Genomic DNA, 18,028 nt, shown 5'->3' with positions numbered 1-18,028 from the left:
TGACTGGGACTACACTGAATCTATAGACGCCCTTGGGGAGAAGCGACATTTTGGATCCTCTCAGGCCTCTGGCCCACGAGCAAGGCCTATGGCTCCTTATGCATGTCCTCTTTGTGTCCGTCTTCAGTAATAAGGCCCACCTACCTCCCCGCTCACCCCCGCTGGCTGGCAGAGCGCGACAAGGCCTTGCAGGGTCCGCCTGGCCCGCCTGTGGAGCCAGCCCCTGGGGAGACCCTGTCCTGGGAACACAGGCCCATCCAGGAAGCAGAGTGGGCACTGCAGCCGCTGTGCTAACCCTCCCGTCAGCAGAAACTTGATTTAAAAGACTCCTCCACACGCAGCACATTCCAGGCTGGGACGGAGCTAGCTGGAAGCTCTGCCAGCCCTGGTTATGCATCCAGCCAGGGCAGAGTGGGCTTTCCAATCAAGAACAGCCACCACCAGGAAGCACAGGCCCTGAGCTGGCCCAGCCCGGCCCCTTCTTGGCCAGCAGAGCTGGGGGCAGGTGGGTGGGCGTGGCCTAAGAAGTAACTGACCAGGACACTCTGAGGCCAGATGCAAGGCGATTACGTCCTCTGGGGATATCAGAGGAGGCCCTGCGGTGAGAGTGGAAGGCGCACCGAGTCTCCTTCTCGCTCCCCGGCCTGCTGTGGGCTCAGGGACTGGCCCGTGTTTCTGCGGGACGAATAAATGTGAGAAATGATATTGCTTCAGCCGCCTCTAAGCCCAAAGAAGGAGCTGGGGTGACTCTCCTGGAACACGGCCCTGGGAGCTGAGGGCTGAGGGTGACTCATGTTGAGTCTGAAAACCATGGAGACAGCCGCGGGAAAGAGGGGAGTCAAGAACAAGGCCCCCCCACCCACACCTCCTCCCGGGTTCCTTTCCTCCCCAGACCTGTCTGTCTTCCACCCATGAGTCTGAACCGTGAGACCCAGAGCCTGCCTCGGGGCGCTGTGTCCCCACCGCCCACAGCTAATGGGGTCAGCAGAGGATCTGTCCTGCCTCAGGCCACCTGCAGCAGCACCCCAGGCATAGAGGTGGAGCTCTGAGGGGAGGAACGGGGAATGGAGTTCTAGAGAAATGGGCTTGGGGACCCCAGGGATGCAGAGCTGTGTGGGGAGGGGGCTGCTCCAGGCTGGGGTCAGCACTCAGGGGTACACCCCTCTGCCACCCCACTGCGGGCCAGCCCTCCGCTTTCTTCCTGGGGCCCAGGCCTGCCTTCCCCTGCAGACCCCGGCGCCCACCGCCCAGGCCCGGTGCTCACTGCTGCAGCTTCCAGCAGAAGTGGACAAGACCGTCCCCACCGACCCTTTCATAGGAGATAAGGCACACGGAGGTCACAGAATGACATCTGTCCGGTACAGTGCCCTGCAGTTCAGGCCCCAGCAGCCTTTCAGAGCCCACACTGGGCCACCAGGGACTGGCCCAGGCACCCCTTCTCCTCCCCCTGGCCTGGGGCCTTTACCAGAGATGGAGCCTCTGTGGGACCCAAAGTGGGGACCAGAGGAATTTCAGCAACGGGGGAGGGGCCCCTGGGAGCTCTTGAAAGGAACAGGCAGGGGGCAGGGACGGGCAGGAAGGGAAGGAGAGACAGGAAACTCCAGCCGCAGGTGCAGGGGGCTGAGGCCCCAGAGCCAGGGCTGCGTGTCCTGTCGGGGGAGACCCGGCTGAGCTGGCCACACATAAATTAGGGGCTGTCTCTACACAATTTTAGCACGATGGCAGGGCTTGCGGAGATGCCCTATCATTGCCGAAATCACGGCTCCTGTTTTGAATGCAAGATGCAGTTTTATATGTAAGAAAAGAACGCACCAATGGCTTTACATGTACGGGGGACCTTGACCGTTCTTTTCCTCTGTGCTCAGAATGCCACGCCTCTGCCCCTTTGCTATTGGAGCTGGAAGGGACAATCGGATCACCTGTGAGGACTTAACGGAGTGCGCACTCCAAGGGCTGATTCCCAAGGCACAGGGGAAAAGCAGGCAGCGTCGCTGGACTGGACGGAGCTGGACCGTGAAGGTGCCCGACTCTGCCACTCGTTCCCCGCCACCCTGGACAAGCCCCTTCCCCGCTCTGGGTCGGGGAGTCCCCGCACATCAGCTGGCTGAGGTGGTGCAGTCCTCTCTCTGGCTGCCCCGCATGCCGTCCTGGGTCCTCCATGGGCACCCGATTTCCCATCTGGCCCAGGGATGTCCCAGTTCTGCATGAACAAAGAACCCCCAAAGGGGGCAGAGACGCCCCCGCTCCCCGATCCTCGATCATCAGGCACACACTGCCAGCACTTTGTCCCACAACAGCCTCCGAAGAAAGACCACTGTCATACAGCCAAAGGGCGCTCAACCATCCTCCAAAGCTCAACTCAAAGTCCTCCTCCCCAGGAAGACTTCCGGGGTCGCCCTGTGATAAGGACCTCCCTCCACTTCTTAAGAAACCAACAAGGGGGAGCACTCAGTGGGGCGATATTTATGGAGTTGACCACGCCTGTGGGACAGCTCATTCAGATATTTATTACCTACTGCGTGCAGGGCGGGGCGGCAGGACCCAGCACACACATGCAAATTTGACCTCGACAGCGAACACAGGAGGCTGTCCCGGAAGCTCACGGGAAGTTTGGTAACTTACCACCCGACCACACTGCTGCCACAGAGGCCACAGGGAAAGGGATTAGCTAAGCAGGTCACAATGGCTCAATGAACCAAGACGTCCCTGAAGCAAGAAGTCACGCCAGAGCTCCTAGGACCCAACGGGAGCTCCTTATTTTTCTCCCCCCAGTAATCTCGTGGTAGCTACGTAATACAAACACTTCAAGACCCAACCAGACCCCAGAAACCGTTCCCCTTTAGAGCCCTTTTGGTCCACACTTCATTCAAGGTGGACCTGTTCTGAATTCCAAGCCACACTCACTGACTCCACTTACGTTAAGCACCTACGATAGACCAGGCACTGGAAATGAACTGGTGAGACCTAGTTCCTGTCCTCAAGGAGCCCAGCCTGGCAAGAGACACCAGCACACCAAGAACCGTGGCAGAAACTCTGGCGCGGATGCCAAAAGGGTGTCCAAGGGACAGAGGAGGAGATGCTAAGTCAGACGGGCAGGATCTGGGAAGGCTTCCTGGAGGAGGAGGTATTTGAACTGCTCGAGCGCACAAGGGATAAGGAGTCCCAGGTACACAGCGGATCAGCAGGACTGGGGCCAAGGACAGACAGGAGGAGAGAGAGGAGGGGGCCGGGAGGGCTCTCAGAAGCCACCGGAGCCTGGTTTCATGGGTCAAGCCAAGAAGTTAGTTCATTCTTTCAACATCTATTCACGGAGCACTTATTAGGCACCGCATTCTTAGAAGCCAGGGGTTCTCAAAGTTTGTAATCTCAGAATTCCTTTGTGCACCTCAAAAATCTTGAGGCCTCTAGAGCTTTTCTCCTCTGTGGATAATATTCACAATCATTTACCATGAAGTCGGTTAAAACTGAGAGTGTTTTAAATATTTATTAACTTATTTAAAATGATAATAGACTGACGTGTGAACATACATAGCATATTTTTTAGAAATATTTTTTCCAGGAAAAAACTGAATGAGAAGAGTCGCACGGACTTTGCATTTTTGCAAATATTAACATGTGGCTAAGGGGACAACAGATTCTCCTATCTGCTCCTTCTTCCTGTCACATCAGCCGAGTGCCCTGAAATACCCCACCAGGTGCCCCGAGGGAAGGAGAAGGGGGCTTCTTAGTATTCCTGTGAAGGTGGTTTTGACTTCATGAGCCCCTGAAAGGGACCCCAGAGCTTCTTGGAACCACTTTGAGGACACACCAAGGCACAATCCAAGCAAAAACCCCAACTTGCCTTCCCCTTTTCCGTAAGTTTGAATTTGCTTTTCAATAAAAAGATAAGAACCACAAGCGGGATCCAAGGCCCGCGCTGCCCAAGAGGAGGCCTGAGCCAGGCCTGAGTGTCCTCTGGCTGCTGCTCCAGGCCCCTCGGGGGCCACAGCCGGGGCCTGAGGGTCTTCCAGCCAGAGTCGATGCCCACCCAGGTGTTTACCAACTGCACAGCAGGAGAACTGGTGCTAAACACAGGCTAGAGCAAGAACCCAACTATTATACATCAACCTACTAGAAAGCAGGACGCCCAGGGCTTCGGAACTCGCTCTTTGTGCAGGAGACCTCGGGGGGAAGCGGACGGCTTGGCGCCTTGAATCTTTCTTCCCCTACTTCAAAAAAATCAGGACCAGAGGAGAAAAACACAACAAAGGCACCTGACAGCGAAACCCGGTGCTGAGAGGAGGAAAGGCCACAGTGAGCCCTCCCTGAGCGGGGCTGGTGTGACCCAATAAGTACCCACTAGCTAAGGCACTCGCCCCTCAGGAGCTGTGTGACGCTGGATATCCTGTATCCCTCTCTGAGCACGGTTTCTCTCTATTATAAAACAGGAATAGAATGCTCACTGAGAAGATCCCCAGAGAGAGCCAAGCTCCTTGGTAAACTGTAAAGGACTGGGACACACAATGAGCATCACCATTCTTTCTTTCAAAGTCAGCAAAGTCCAGGCTGTGTCGGGACTGAACACACCACAGTACTGAAGCCCCCGGAAAAGAGCAAGGAGCAGCCACCTGGGATTCGCACGCCTCCAAAGCTCCGGCCCTTCTCTTCCCACGTTGTTTAGCCTCTGGTCAGCACAGGGGGATTTCCTGGCTGAGAAGTCAAGTTCAATGCCACCGACTTGATATTTTTCTTGAAACCAATTGATTTTTCTTCTGAAAACAAATTGGGCCCTGACCCAACCCAATCAGCACCCGCGCTGTCACAGATCTGAGGTACTAACTGCTGTCTTCAGATACGTTACACCGAATACAGACACGCTGGACATTTCTAACGATCCCCCCATGGACCACCGAATGTCCGTGGACCCCCAGGAGTACGCAGATGGATCCTGACCTGGCCCAACCCCCAATTGTTCAGATGGGAATCTGAAGCCCAGAGAGAGACTGTCACTCCCACAAGGTCACACAGCGAATTAGCCATCGGTCAGCAGCTGTGACCCAGTTCTTCCGGCTCCCAGGCCAGTGCTAGTTCCTCTGCAAGCACCTCCCCCTGCCCCCAATCAGGAGCAAAAGTTCTCACGCCCTGGCACATCCTCTCCAAAAACAGAAAAAGAAAAAATTTTTTTCTGAAGGACAGAGAAGCCAGCTCCGTTTCTGCCTCCCTGCAGCCCTGGAGGGTCTGAGGAGACCGGGGCCCAGAGCCTTCGACCCTAGAGGTCTGCGTGCTCCCTCCCCCTGCCCCCCACAGGGCGCCCATCAGCCCTCTTCCTGGGGGAGCCCCGAGGACCAGGCTTCACTCCAGCGCCCTTGCTCCCCCAGCAGAGCCTCTGGAGAATTGGAGGCACCCAGATGTCAGGAAAGGTGTGACCAGCGACTGAACAACTGAACAATGAGCAAAACCCCAATCCTGCTTTTAAGAGAGAAAAGTTCTCGCCAAGCACAGGTGGTGGCGCACGCCTGTCATCCCAGAGGCTCAGGAGGCTGAGGCAGGAGGATCGTGAGTTCAAAGCCAGCCTCAGCATCTTGGCGAGGCTCTAAGCAGCTCAGCGAGACCCTGTCTCTAAATCAATTTTTCTAAAAAGGGGCTGGGAGTGTGTCTCCGTGGTTAAGCGCCCCTGGTTTCAATCCCGGGTACTTAAAAGAGAAAAGTTCTCCTGCAAAAGAACAAACGCCGTCTCCAGCACGCACTGGCCAGTCCCTGAACTCTCCGAGCCTCCTTGTCAGTAGCAGGGCAGGGACAAGCTGCTCCCAGGCCAGAGCATCCCTAGCAAGGATGTCCACAGAGGAACCCAGCCCGAGCCGCGCACAGGAAGGGCGCACGTTAGCTCCTAAAGACAAAGGAAGAGGATGTGGGGGGCGGGACCCAGGCAGAGAGAGGGCAGCACAGGGGGATTTCCTGGCCGAGAAGTCAAGCTCAAGTCCACGTGAGGCCAGCAGCAGAGGGGAGCTCAGTGGAGAAGGAAGACAGCAGGACACAGACCAGAAGCAGGCCCAGGCCCACCTTGACGACTCCAGCCCACGTCTCGTTTCTGCTCTGACCACAAACCCGTCCCCTGCCCCTGTGGGATCCCTGAGCCCAGCTCTGACCAAGTGTCCCACCAGGGCCACCTGGGAGCTGCTGACCAGACCCACCCAACATGCCCAGATCACCTAAGTCTGCAGGTTCACCGCTCAGACTCAGCCAGCTTCTCAAGGGACAGGGACAAATCCGGCTCGTCTGTCCCCACAGCCACCGTCACAGGGCCCGGCAAACAGCAACCCCCAGGGTCAGGCTGAGCAGAACCGAGCAGGGGATGAGCTGGGTCCTGCTGCCTGGGCTCCGGCCCTGCAGGGAGCACTCTCCCCTCTCTCCGAGAGTCCCATGTCAGGGATCTGTCCCCAGGCACGGCAGCAGTCCCCTTTGCAGAGTGGACACCCACATCCTGGCTGGAGAGGACAAACCAGGGGCACAGGACACTGCGGAGTAGCCACGGGGCCTCGGGAGGCTGGAGGTTGTCCTCGGCCAGCAGCTGCCGTGTGGCCTAGGCTCAGGGTCCTCCTTTCTGTGAGAAGAGGCTAGGTCAGATGCCCGGTACGGCCCCTGGACATTCAGCCCAACTGGAAGTCCAGCGCACACGCTGACCCCCACCCCACCCCCGCTTCCCCCCCTGAAGGTTATATGGGAATCCCAAATACTGAACAGCCCTGTGAGCAAGCAGCCGAACTGCTTCCAGAACCAGGAGTCCTTCCTGAGGAGAGTCGGCCCACACGGTTCTGACGCTCTGTCTCCCGTGTTCCTTCAGAGGGGACACCAGGAAACTGCTGCTGCACGCACGGCTCCCTGACCCGGGTGAGGGCCTGTGCAGGGCGCTGCAGCCCTCCCCTGCCACCCCCACTGTCCCTCCCCTCTCTGCCCTCTCCAGGCCCTGCTCAGTTGGGCTCCTCAGCTCGAGTGAGGCCACCTGCTGAAGCCTGTGACAGGCCCCCAGGCCCACCTGGGGGACTTGGAACAACAGATCTTTTCCTCCCTCAACTCGGGGGTCTGAGGAGCAGCAGCCTCGTTGAGCTCCTGGGGGCTCCTGGCAGTCCCAGCTTGTGTGCCCTTGCCCAGGGTGGCCATCCGCAGCATGTGTCTGTGTCTTTGCTGCCCCTCTCAAATAGGCCCCTGCCTTCTCTCATAAAGGCACTTGTCACTGGCTTGGGGCATGCCCAGGAAAGCCATGATAAGATCTCAGCGCCCTGAACTTCACTGTGTGTGCAAAGACCCTTTGTTTAAAATAAAGACTTTTTTAGTTGTTTATAATTGACATTTATTTTATTCATGTATTTTTTATGTGGTGCTGAGGACTGAACCCAGTGCCTCACACGTACTAGGCAAGTGCTCTGCCACTGAGCCACAGCTCCAGCCCTGCAAAGACCCTTTTTCCAAACAAGGTCACATTCACAGATTCAGTGACATTGGCAGGTCACCGTTCAAACCACTACGGAGCTCAGGAGTCAGAAAGCAAGTCCTCAGCCTTGCTAGAACCCACGGAAGGTCCTCGTGCTCCCTGGGCATCTCCACAGCTGGAAAAGGAGGCGAGGCCCGCCGCACTCTCCTGGGTGGTCAGAACGACAGGTGGTGGACACTGGTGAGGTCAGGTGGGCTTCCCCGCGTGACGCCCTTGAATCGGTAGCTGTCAAATGGGAGACCTGATTTAAGGGGGGAAATGACCTCCGATCACCCCCAGAGTTTGTGACTGGAATCTGATGCCATAGAACCGTCTCCAAGTTACAAACTGCAGGGAATGTGTCCTTTAGAGCACATAATAGGTCGTCCCAAGGGGAACCAAAAGCAATGCCGACTTCTAGAAGTCACAGCCCCCTTCTTCCCCAGGATGCATCCAGGTTCCCTGGGGGAGACGCCCAATCGCCCAGAGCCTCCCACTTCCCCAGGTCGGGGGTCCCCACACTTCTGTGCCAGCCTTCCTCACCCCGACTGAGTCCTTCAGCCCTACTCCCCCGTCACCCCCTCTAGAATGTTCCTTCCCCTTCTGGGCCTCTACCAACCACACACACCAACTTTCCCTGCACAGAGAGGCTGTCCAGCTCCCCAGGGAAGTCAGCACTTTGGATCCCGCTCCAGAGAAAGCCAGTCCCATCAGAACGCCCTCCTGGTGTGAAGGCCACACCAGCCACACGTTAGAATCCCTGGGGAAGCTACGCAATTACAGGTGTGTGGGCCTCGCCACAGACCACTGAGGGCCAGGAGTGGACATGTGGCCCATCCTAGGAGACCTCCCATCCTAGGAGACCTCCGGGTGTGGAGCTCACCCACTGGCCTACAAGGTCCTATCTTCTGAGCTCAGGAGGAGACCCAGCCTCAGAAGCCTGGACCAGCCTCAGACGCCGGCACCCACCCCACTGCACCCAGGGGACTGTCCCAGTCTGCAACAGCATAGGTTGGCCCCAGCCCACTGGCAGCCACAGTTCCCCCCTGCACAGAAATGCCCCCCTGACCACAGCCACCTCCAAGGGCTCCCCACGCTGTGCCTGGCACAGCAGGAGAAGCTGGGTGCAGCCAACCCTCTGACAGGGGACAGGGGACAGGGAAACAGCACGAGGAGCTGTGTGACCATCTGGAGAGGGACTTGCAGCTGCGCTGGGAGGTGGCAGTTCCCCTCTCCCAGGCGGGATGCGGGAGGGCTCCAAACAGGCAAATATCTGTTTCCCTGAGAGCCAAGATGCAGGGCCTTCCTCGGTGAGAAAGCTCCTTTTGGAAAAAAAATTAAACAAAACTCAGGCGCCATTTTCAGAGTGAAAGAGCTCACACCTCACAGACACAGGCAGATGGTGGCCTCCAACAAGCCATTTCCCCTCTGGGGCCTCAGTCTCCACATCTATGAGATGGGACAGACTTCCGGACCTGCCCAGCTCCGGGGATTGTTCTGAGGATCCAAAGAGGTAAAGGAGAGCATCGCGACCACAGGTGCCGGGTGGTGGCTGCTCCCAGTATCTGTGAGACCGATGGCCAAGGACTCTCGAGGCCCTGCCCATCCACGCCTCGCCCCTGGGGAAGCAAAAGGAAACTGAGGCAAGAGAGTTGTCCCTCACCTGTCCCTGGTCACAGAGCCAACGGACTCTGCTCATCCACCAAGTGTCCGTTCTCCCAACCGGGGGTCTAACAGAGCTGGGCCTCCTGGCCTGGCCTGCCTCAGCCTGCTCCTCAGCCTGCTCCTCAGCTCCCGCTCAGGCTCACCCCCCTCCACATCCTCGGGCAGCCACGTGGAGCAGCCCAGCTCAGCCTCTGCTGCTGACACCCACTTCCCCTCCTCTATGTGGGGAGACCACACCTTAGACTGCTCCCCCTCACCTCTTCTGGCCCAGAGGCTCGCCTGGAGCCAAACAGACGCACCACATCGATGGCCACCTGATGGCACCCCTTGCACAGCTCAGACCCTGGCCCCAGGCTCCCAGAAGGGCTTCTTGCAGCCCCACTGCTCTGGGCGCTTGGTGGTCTCAGGGCCTTGCCTGGACCCGGCTGCATGGCCCACAACCAGTCCAGGGCGGAAAGGGCAGGAACAGACCAACCCCTGGGAAAGCCATGTGCACCAGGGGTCAGAGCTCTCAGCTTACAGACCCACCACAACCATCTGCTCTAGGCAGACGAGCAAACCCAAGAGGAGGCAGCCTCCTCTGGCAGAACTGACTCCAGAGTCCTCATCATGTCTTCTGTCCCCAGCTGTCCCCAGCTCCCCCTAAGCAATGCAAGGCACCCCAGGAAAGTCTCCATCCTCCTGGGGCATGGGGCCTGGTACCTTCGCTCTCAGAGGGGTCTCCCCATAACCTGCTGGGGTGTCCACAGATGAGGGGCTATCAAGCACAGAGAGGTGATCCTTTACCCAGGGTCACACAGAAGAGCTGACACTTGGTCTAGGTCTCCAGATGGCCCTGCCACCAGTCATGATAACTAAACCTCTACTTTCAGTTGTTTAGACTCCAAACTCCTCATATGTATGATTGGGTCTCAGCCACGCTCTCCACCCACATCTTGGTCCCTCTTAGGGCTCCCCTTCTGTTCCAGGTTTGCTCGCCTATGTGCCTCAGGACCCTTGCACTCACTGTCCCTTCTGTGTGGGATGTACTCTACAGGCCTTTTACCACTGGCTGGCTCCTTCTCATTCTTTGAGCCTCAGCTGAGATGTCAGCTCTTCATTAAGGCCTTCCTTGACCATATTATCTACAGCAGGAACCCCCAGCCCTCCCCAATGACTCCCTGATTCCCTCCTCAGCAAGGATGTTTGTTTTCTGCTTTGTGGGCAGCCTCTCTGGTTCACAGTATTTTCCTGCACCTACCACAGTGCATACAACAGGTGTCATGTAACTATTTGTTGACTGAATGAATAAGCAACTGAACTGTCCCCACCCACCCAGAAAGAATGGCTGCCTTAGACCAGACCCTCCTGTCTCCTAGCAAGATATCAGTTCAAACCCACTCACACCCGTTCACATGTCTGGGAATGGCCCTCTGTCCCGGTTCACCCAGACGACATCGCTCCCTGCCAGTGGAGCCGACTGGTACCGACATTTCACTATCAGGCCCTTATCTGCTTGCCTCGGAGCCCCACCCAGGGTGGCACTGTGAGTCAGTAGAGAGAAAAGTCGGGGTAGGCAGGCAGCTGGTTATACCTGCTTCTCCAGGAACCAAAAGCCAAAGGTCCAGGGTCCAGTCCTGCAGGTTGAAGCAGTGTCCCCCCAGGAGGGGCCACCCACAGAACCTAGACTGAGTGGGGGAACTCTCTTGGGGTCATGCTTGCCCTTCTGTACGGGGAGGGCACTGGGGGGCTTTCCAGCATGCCCTGTAGGAAGACAGGACTGCTCTGTGCCCCAGTCCAAGGTCAGCCCCAGGCTGTGAGGCCATCCCCATCCCCATCCCACTGGACATGCTGACCACTTCTCCAAAGTGAAAGCTGCCCCACTTCGGACAGCAGCTTCCTAATTTCCCCCTTTGAAGTACCTTTCTGGCACAGAGGACGCCTTGCCCAAGAACCAAGCGCAAGAAGAAAAACAAGAAAGGAAATCAAACCTCTACCTAGACGCACAAAGAGACCCGGTGGGTGTCCACTAACAAATAACCACAGCTCCCTCGGGGGTAGAACTGGAGGGGACTTCTATGGTCCCCACGGTGCTTTGCCAAGTGGCTGGAACTCGGTTTCTAACCAGGTGCCCGTATTATTTTTCACCAAAACAACAAAGCTCTTTTTCCAAGAGCTGGAAACGGAATCCACACTCTTTTCTGTCTGTCGTCACCTGGTCCCACACAGGGGGAGGCCAGGGACCTGGTTCCTCTCCAAAGGCCACCTCCGACCCTCTCCTGCTCCCTGGAAGATGAGGGGGGGGGGGGTCTGGAAAGGTCACTTTTGCATCTGAATCCATTTAGCCTCTGGCAGGTTCTAACATCCACAGGTAAAGGAGGCCTAGGGAGTGAGGGCCCCATCCATTCGACCTGTGCGTGCCAGTTAGGATGTGGGACCCGGGCAGCCTGGGACAGAGGCCACCCTCTAACCACGGCACCACAGGGAAGTACAGAACTCATGGGCCAAGCTCCGCCAAACCCGTCCATCCCCGGAAGGAGGCCAGAGAGAGCTCAGGTTGCCTCTGGCACTCATTTCCGCTGCCACCTGTCCACGCGCACTTCCTCCCCACTCCCCGGCCCCCCTGGGCTCTTTTCTCCCTCATCAGGCAACACCCCAGCCCTGACTCCCTTACCCAGCTGGAAACCCTGCCCCACTGTCACGGCTTGGCGCATCCTAGAGAGCCAGTGGCTGCACCGTCTGCCCAGCCCACTCTGCTCACCAGACTACCAAGGCTGCCCGGCCAAGCCAGCCTCTGCCCCAGGCCCAATGCCTGCCTGTAGCACAGCTGGGACTCAATGGCCCTCGTGCACAAGCATTCCCTGAGCACCTACTATGTGCCCAGCCCCAAGCCCAGCATTCAAAGGAAGACTCAAATGAGCCACACCCCTGACCTCCAGGAGCCCACAGTCCAGCATGGAAAAGCAGCCATGTAAGCAGATCTCTCAAATACCCTGGGCAGTGCTAAAATTAGAGGCGTGTCCCCAGTGGTCTGAGGGTGCGTGTGTCAGAATGATTCACCCTGGACAGCGGGAAGAGCCTGCTCCGAGTGTCTCTGGGAGAGCCCATTTCTGATGGAAACATTTCAGCAACATTCTGGAAAGAGCTAGGAGAACTGGCCTGCAGAGGAAAAGAGACCTGGGGGGCTCAGGCCAGCTCCCCTAGAGACCCTAAACACACTGGGTCTCTCAGCCCCCTCTGTAAACAAGAGGCCCCCTGGTGCAAAACCAGAGATCACTGTAGGTGGCTCTGGGTCTCATTCATATTGACTCAAAGGCCTGAACTTCTCTTTGGAGTCAATTCCCTTCTGACCCCTCCAATCACATGAGTCTCAGTCTTAAGTTCAAGCTGCTAAAGTACCTGCCAACCTGCCTGTTGAAAAGAGAGGGGGACCCCAGCACCCACAACATGTAGCTAGTATTTCATAAAGTTGTCTCATTATCCCTGTATTTTAACCATTATCTGCTATCTATGTTGAGGGGGACAGGTTTTCCATTAGTAGAAAAGATACAGCACTCCCTTTTAAATTTAAAGTCAGTTTAAAGAAATATATGAAGTAAATATTACAATTTGTATCACTTCTCTTTAGGGAAATTTAACAACATCAAAATCAAGGGCTGGGCTGGGTGCAGTGGCACACGTCTGTAGTCCCAGCGGCTTGGGTGGCTGAGACAGGAGGACTGCGAGTTCAAAGCCAGCCTCAGCAACTTAGCGAGGCAACTAACACCTCAACAAGACTCTGTTTCTAAATGAAATATAAAGGCTGGGGATGTGGCTCCATGGTTAAGCACCCCTAGGTTCGATCTTTAATATAAAAAAAAAAAAAAACAAGGGCCGGGGTGTGACTCAGTGGTAGAGCGCTTGCCTAGAATGCTCAAGGACCTGGGTTCCATCCCCAGCATTGCAAAATAGAAAAGAAAAATGTAAATACCCACGCAAAACCAAGCAACCCTATTCTACCGTGCCAGAGGTTCCCGTGGTGACTGATTGCCCCTGCAGGGAACGGGAGGGAAAGACTGAGGGGAGCAGGAGGGCCCCTCCGTTTCCCTCTGTTCCACTGGTTGGCACTGGAGTTGACGTCTGGCGCACAGCTCCCACTTTTCAAGAACTCATCCAGCCGCGTGTGGCTGTGTTAGCTGAACTTCTGCGTTACGGTAGACACTCGCATCCTCATTAGCCAACAACTCCACTTCTAGAAATCACCCTGCAGACAGGCGCACACACACACACACACACACACACACACACACACAGTATCACCTGCCTGCTCCCACAAAAGATTAGAACAACCTCAGAATTCCCTAGCGGGGCCTGTTCAAATAAATTCTGGCATAGCCTGGAGTGACATCTATGTAGCCATTGAGAATGAGGCAGCCCCTGGCAGGTCTCCAAACTTTCCAAGGATTTAAGTGAAAAAGTAAGGGGCCATACATGGTTCTGGGTACGGTGTTGCCTTATGTGGAAAAAAAAAAAAAAAAAAAAAATATATATATATATATATATATATATATATATATATATATATTACTTTGTATATACTATTTATATTATTTTGTAGGCAAGGATGTTTGTGCCTACAACATCCTTTGCCTAGGACACCTCAGTCAATGATATCACAAGAACCTGTGGCGAGGGTCCCTCTGGAGAGGGACCTAGGAGAGAAGAAGGGAGGTTGTTCCTGATGCTTTTCTGCTTTCAAATTTTGCACAAAGGGCATGCACTTCCTGTCGAAAATAATTTTTAAGGGGAGTCTTACAGAAGGTGCATGGCTATACGGTAAATTTTAGGGTCCCAACCCCAGGCCTAAAGACAGAAAGCGTTAGCACTCTGGGCCTATAAAGCAAATAACCCTTGCCCCACCCTCCTCTCACAGAGGGATGGAACCAAGATAATGGGCTTTCCTGCAAATGGTTTCCAGTTAACAGCAGACTCCGTCCTGGACAAATTACTTAACTCAGATCCTGAGCCTCTGCCCTGCAGTCAAACTCTGGCACCTGGAGCTGCCCGGGCAGAGCCAGCAGGTGTCTGAGTTCTTGGCAACGGTGGTAAGATTATTAAGCAGAAATACTTCCAGGAACGGCAGTAAAGCAACCTCAGGTGGCCAAAAGAAGGCTTCCAAGTTCTGAGTTCTGACTGGTCTCAAGCAAAGCCAAGCAAGGGCCAAGGGGTGGGTTCCTCGGGGGGCTGCAAAGGACAATGACAGAACAAGTCCTTGAAATTTGCAACTGCATACTTTACCCTTGTATAGTACTTTTCTTACTTTTCTCTCACTACATTATTAATCCAGTGGGGTGCAAGGCAGGGGACCACTTATCCATTCCACAGATGAGAAAACAGAGGCATGGGGAGGCGAAGAGAAGGACCAGGAGAAGGAGTAAAGCCTCTCTATCTATCAGCCTTGGCCTTTGCTTTCAACTGCAGAAAGAAAGAAGAGTTCTAAGCTAGACAAGGGTGGGCAAAGAATCCTTAGGGACTTACAGGACACATAAGACCATCTAATGCAGCAGTTGTGTGTGTGTGTTTTACATTTTAGTTGTAGATGGACCCAATACTTTTATTTTATTTGTTCATTCATTTTTATGTGGTGCCGAGAATCAAACCCAGTGTCTCACACATGCTAGGCAAGTGTTCTACCACAGAGCCACAACCCCAGCCCCTAATGCAGCAGTTTTTAATCTGGACTGCATACTAAAATTACCTGGAGCCTAAGTAAATTTAAATAAATACCTTTGCCAGGGCACAGGAATCTGTAGTGTTTTTAAAAATGCTTTAGTTGAGAGCTGGGGGTGTTGCTCAGTGGTAGAGCACTTGCCTAGCATGCGCACAGCCCTGGGTTCTGTCCCACAGTGCAAAAACAAACCCTAGTTGGTTCTGATGCAACATTGGCTGAGAACCACTGAATTACAGCTCAAATCACCCATCCCAACCCCACAACTGCCTCTCTGTAGCCTCTGCCCTGGTCCTTGCCCTATCCTTTAGCCCCAAAACATACTGAGCTTCTCTCTGTCACTGTACCTAGAGCCAGGAAATTGGACTGGAAGCTGGCCTGAGGCTAGAGTTTTCTACATGGAAAAATTAATGAACAGTTTTGAGACCCAAAACAGAGGAGGGATTTGCCTAAGATATCCCAGTAGGTCAGTTATAGAGTAGGACTAGAATCATGATGTGGGTTCCCAGCCACAAAGGGGTCCCGTCAAAAGTCCTGATAGCAAATTCAACAGCTTCTGACAGCAGAAAAGGTTCAGTGAGAGGCTGGGGGTGAAACCAGGAGAGTTTCAGAGGGGCACAGAGTGTCTGCCCTTGTGGCAGAGCAGAGCCAGGGAAGCTATTCTAGAGGGGCAGGGGTAGGGCCAGCCTGTAGAAAAGTATCCTAATTTCTTCACCAAGGCCCAGGTCGTCTGAAAATGCCCTTATAAAAACCAGGCTCTTAGGGATCTTACACCACTATGTCCAGATTCCCTGCCCAGAATAATGGCTCCTGCTTCTTGAACTCTGCACTGATCTCCATATAAGCACTACATTTCATTTAATCCCCCCCTGCATCCTAAAAGGTGAAAATAATTATTGCCTCCATCTGCAGATGAGGAAACTGTGGCCCAGAGTAACTTCCCCAAGATCACTCAGCTAGAAAATGATAGCGACAAGATTCAAAGCCTAGTTCGTGTCCAACTACTGCCATTCTGCTCCTCAACAAGGCAGCAGAGGAGGGAAAGCCCAGAGACAGTGGAAACAGTAACTGAGCCTGTGGGAGCCAAAGAGACCTCGTCCACTGTAATCCTCCACTCCAGGCGGAAGCACGTGCATCCTCCTTCCACCCAAGAAGCCACCAAGATGCAGAGGGGGAAGTGCCTTGACCTGGGGTACAGGCAAGTAATTGCGGGGACCAGACCCGGAATCCAAGTGACTCCAATCACAAAGACTAACCAATTCTTCACCCGCTGATCTGGAGGCAAACTCTAACACCCTACAGGCGTGGTGGGCGCGGCCAACAACGTAACCACCGCCTACCAGCCTGCCAGCTGATGCGCAGAGGGCTCGGGTGGCAGACTCAACCACCATTCAGGTAACAGTTGCTCTTGGTCGGCAGACTGGCTCTAATATTCCAGATGAAGCAGCTGAAATTAGGGCTGAACTGGAGCGGGCAGAATTTCCCGGTTCCAGGGAGAGTCTGGCGAGAAGCCAGAAGGCGCTCCCCGCGCTCTCCCCGGAGCAGCTAAATCAGGAAACAACTCCCGGCCCCCCGTGGGAGCTGCCGAGGGAGTGCGGACCCTCACCCCGCTCGGCCCGGACCCCACTGGGATCACTCACCCAGAACACGGTCGAGTAGATGATGAGCGAGAACTTGAGCCAGAGATAGGAGAAGCGCGCGCAGTAGCGCACCTGCTCCGAGTCCCCGCGGGGCATCCTGGCGGGTCCCCGTGCAGGACTTCAGGGATTCCGGGCTTCGGGGACTCAGGGTTCGGGCTCCGTTCCTTGGCCACTGCTCCAGGCTCCACCTGCGGCTACCCGGCGGCCCGCCCAGTTACCAGCGCTCTCTTCCAGACTGACAGGGGCGCGCCGCAATCACTGCCCCCGCCGGGGAGCCAGCGGCCCCGGCGGCCAATGGGAGAGAGGCGGCGGCCCAGCCTCTGGGAGGTGACGGGCCGGGGGCGGGGCTGCGGCTCGAGACTGGGGTAGACAGAGCAAGAGGAGGGGGCCGGGTTTGCAATTGAGCGGGCATTCAGCTCTGGCAGTGCCTATTTTCCAAGCGTAGAGTGGAGCGTGGGAGAGAGTGAACTAGAAGTGCGCTAGAGAGAGCGCGAGCTTGCTTCACCCGGGGCTTGGAAAACACGCATTCGGAGGCGGGGTGCATAGCTTTGTTTTGCAACCGAAGGCCGGGAGTTTGATCTTTAGTCCCCCCCCTCCACACACACACACACACACACACACACGCACACGCACACGCACACGCACACACACGCACACGCACGGGGATGGGGTTGGGGAGGAGTGAATTGAAAGGGCAGGAATTAACTTCCAAGGTGCTAAACGTGCAAATAGGCCAGGCGCAGTGGCACACGCTTATAATACCAACTCGGGAGGCTGAGGCAGGAAGATCACAAATTCAAGGCCAGTCTGGGCAATTTCATGAGACCCTGTCTCAAAATAAAAAGGACGGGCTCAGTGGTACAGCACCCCTGGATTCAATCCCAGTACGGATGGGGGGAGAGGGAGTGCAAATGCTTGTCCTAGAGGTGAATGGAGTAAGGAAGGGGAGCAGTCCAGGATGGGGCTCAGGGACCCCCCTAGAGCTGCAGTCTCCTGGATCTGCTCCTGGCCTTTCCCCAACTGACCATGGAAATTCCCCTTTTGGGCGCCTGGTGATGTCCCAGCCCTGCCCCCAAGGCTTCTTCCTTCTGGAAACCCTCCTCTAGGCCCACAGCTTAAGGCTGCGGGGGTGGGTGGGGAGGCAGCTCTCTCATTGCACTCTCAGCCTGTTCTGACCCTGCCTCCCCGACCAGGCCTTTTCTCCACCAGGGATCAGAAGTGCCATTGAGTCTGTCTTCCAAGCTAGATGGCCTCAGCTTTACCCAACTGTTGTTTTCCTGTCTGCCAGGCCCAGCTCAGCCTAGGGCTTGGGAGCCAGGCAATCTGTGGTTGTGGCATTCAGTAATTAAACGCTGGCCCAAAGGTCATGAGCTCCAGCAGTGCTGGGTGGGGTCCCTAGTGGTGGTTCTAGGAATGGCACCCTCTCCAAGGGCCCTGTCCTGGTTCTCCCACACCCTCTGCACACACCCACCAACAGAAGTGAACACAGAGGCCAGGCTAGTGCTAGCGCTCAGTCTCTGTCCTAGCAGGAAGAAAGTCAGGGTGGGGGTGTGAAGAAGGCAATGTCCTTCCTGGAAGGGTGAAGAGAAA

At 55.6% G+C, this 18,028-nt stretch overlaps 1 protein-coding gene across 1 annotated transcript in view; it reads right to left on the bottom strand.

Moving 5' to 3' along the window:
• The window catches only part of Tspan15 (tetraspanin 15), a 39,590-nt gene extending 22,932 nt beyond the window's left edge, over positions 1-16,658 (bottom strand). Inside the window, exon 1 of the mRNA XM_077105322.1 lies at positions 16,439-16,658. Coding sequence (XP_076961437.1) covers positions 16,439-16,534 — 96 coding nt within the window. The 5' untranslated portion in view covers positions 16,535-16,658. The remainder of the gene's footprint in view (positions 1-16,438) is intronic.
• Between the last annotated feature and the right edge of the window lie 1,370 nt (positions 16,659-18,028).

This window comes from Callospermophilus lateralis, chromosome 15 (assembly GCF_048772815.1).
Source record: "Callospermophilus lateralis isolate mCalLat2 chromosome 15, mCalLat2.hap1, whole genome shotgun sequence".
Taxonomy (NCBI): Eukaryota; Metazoa; Chordata; class Mammalia; order Rodentia; family Sciuridae; genus Callospermophilus; species Callospermophilus lateralis.
This window is presented reverse-complemented; position numbering and strand designations above follow the sequence as displayed.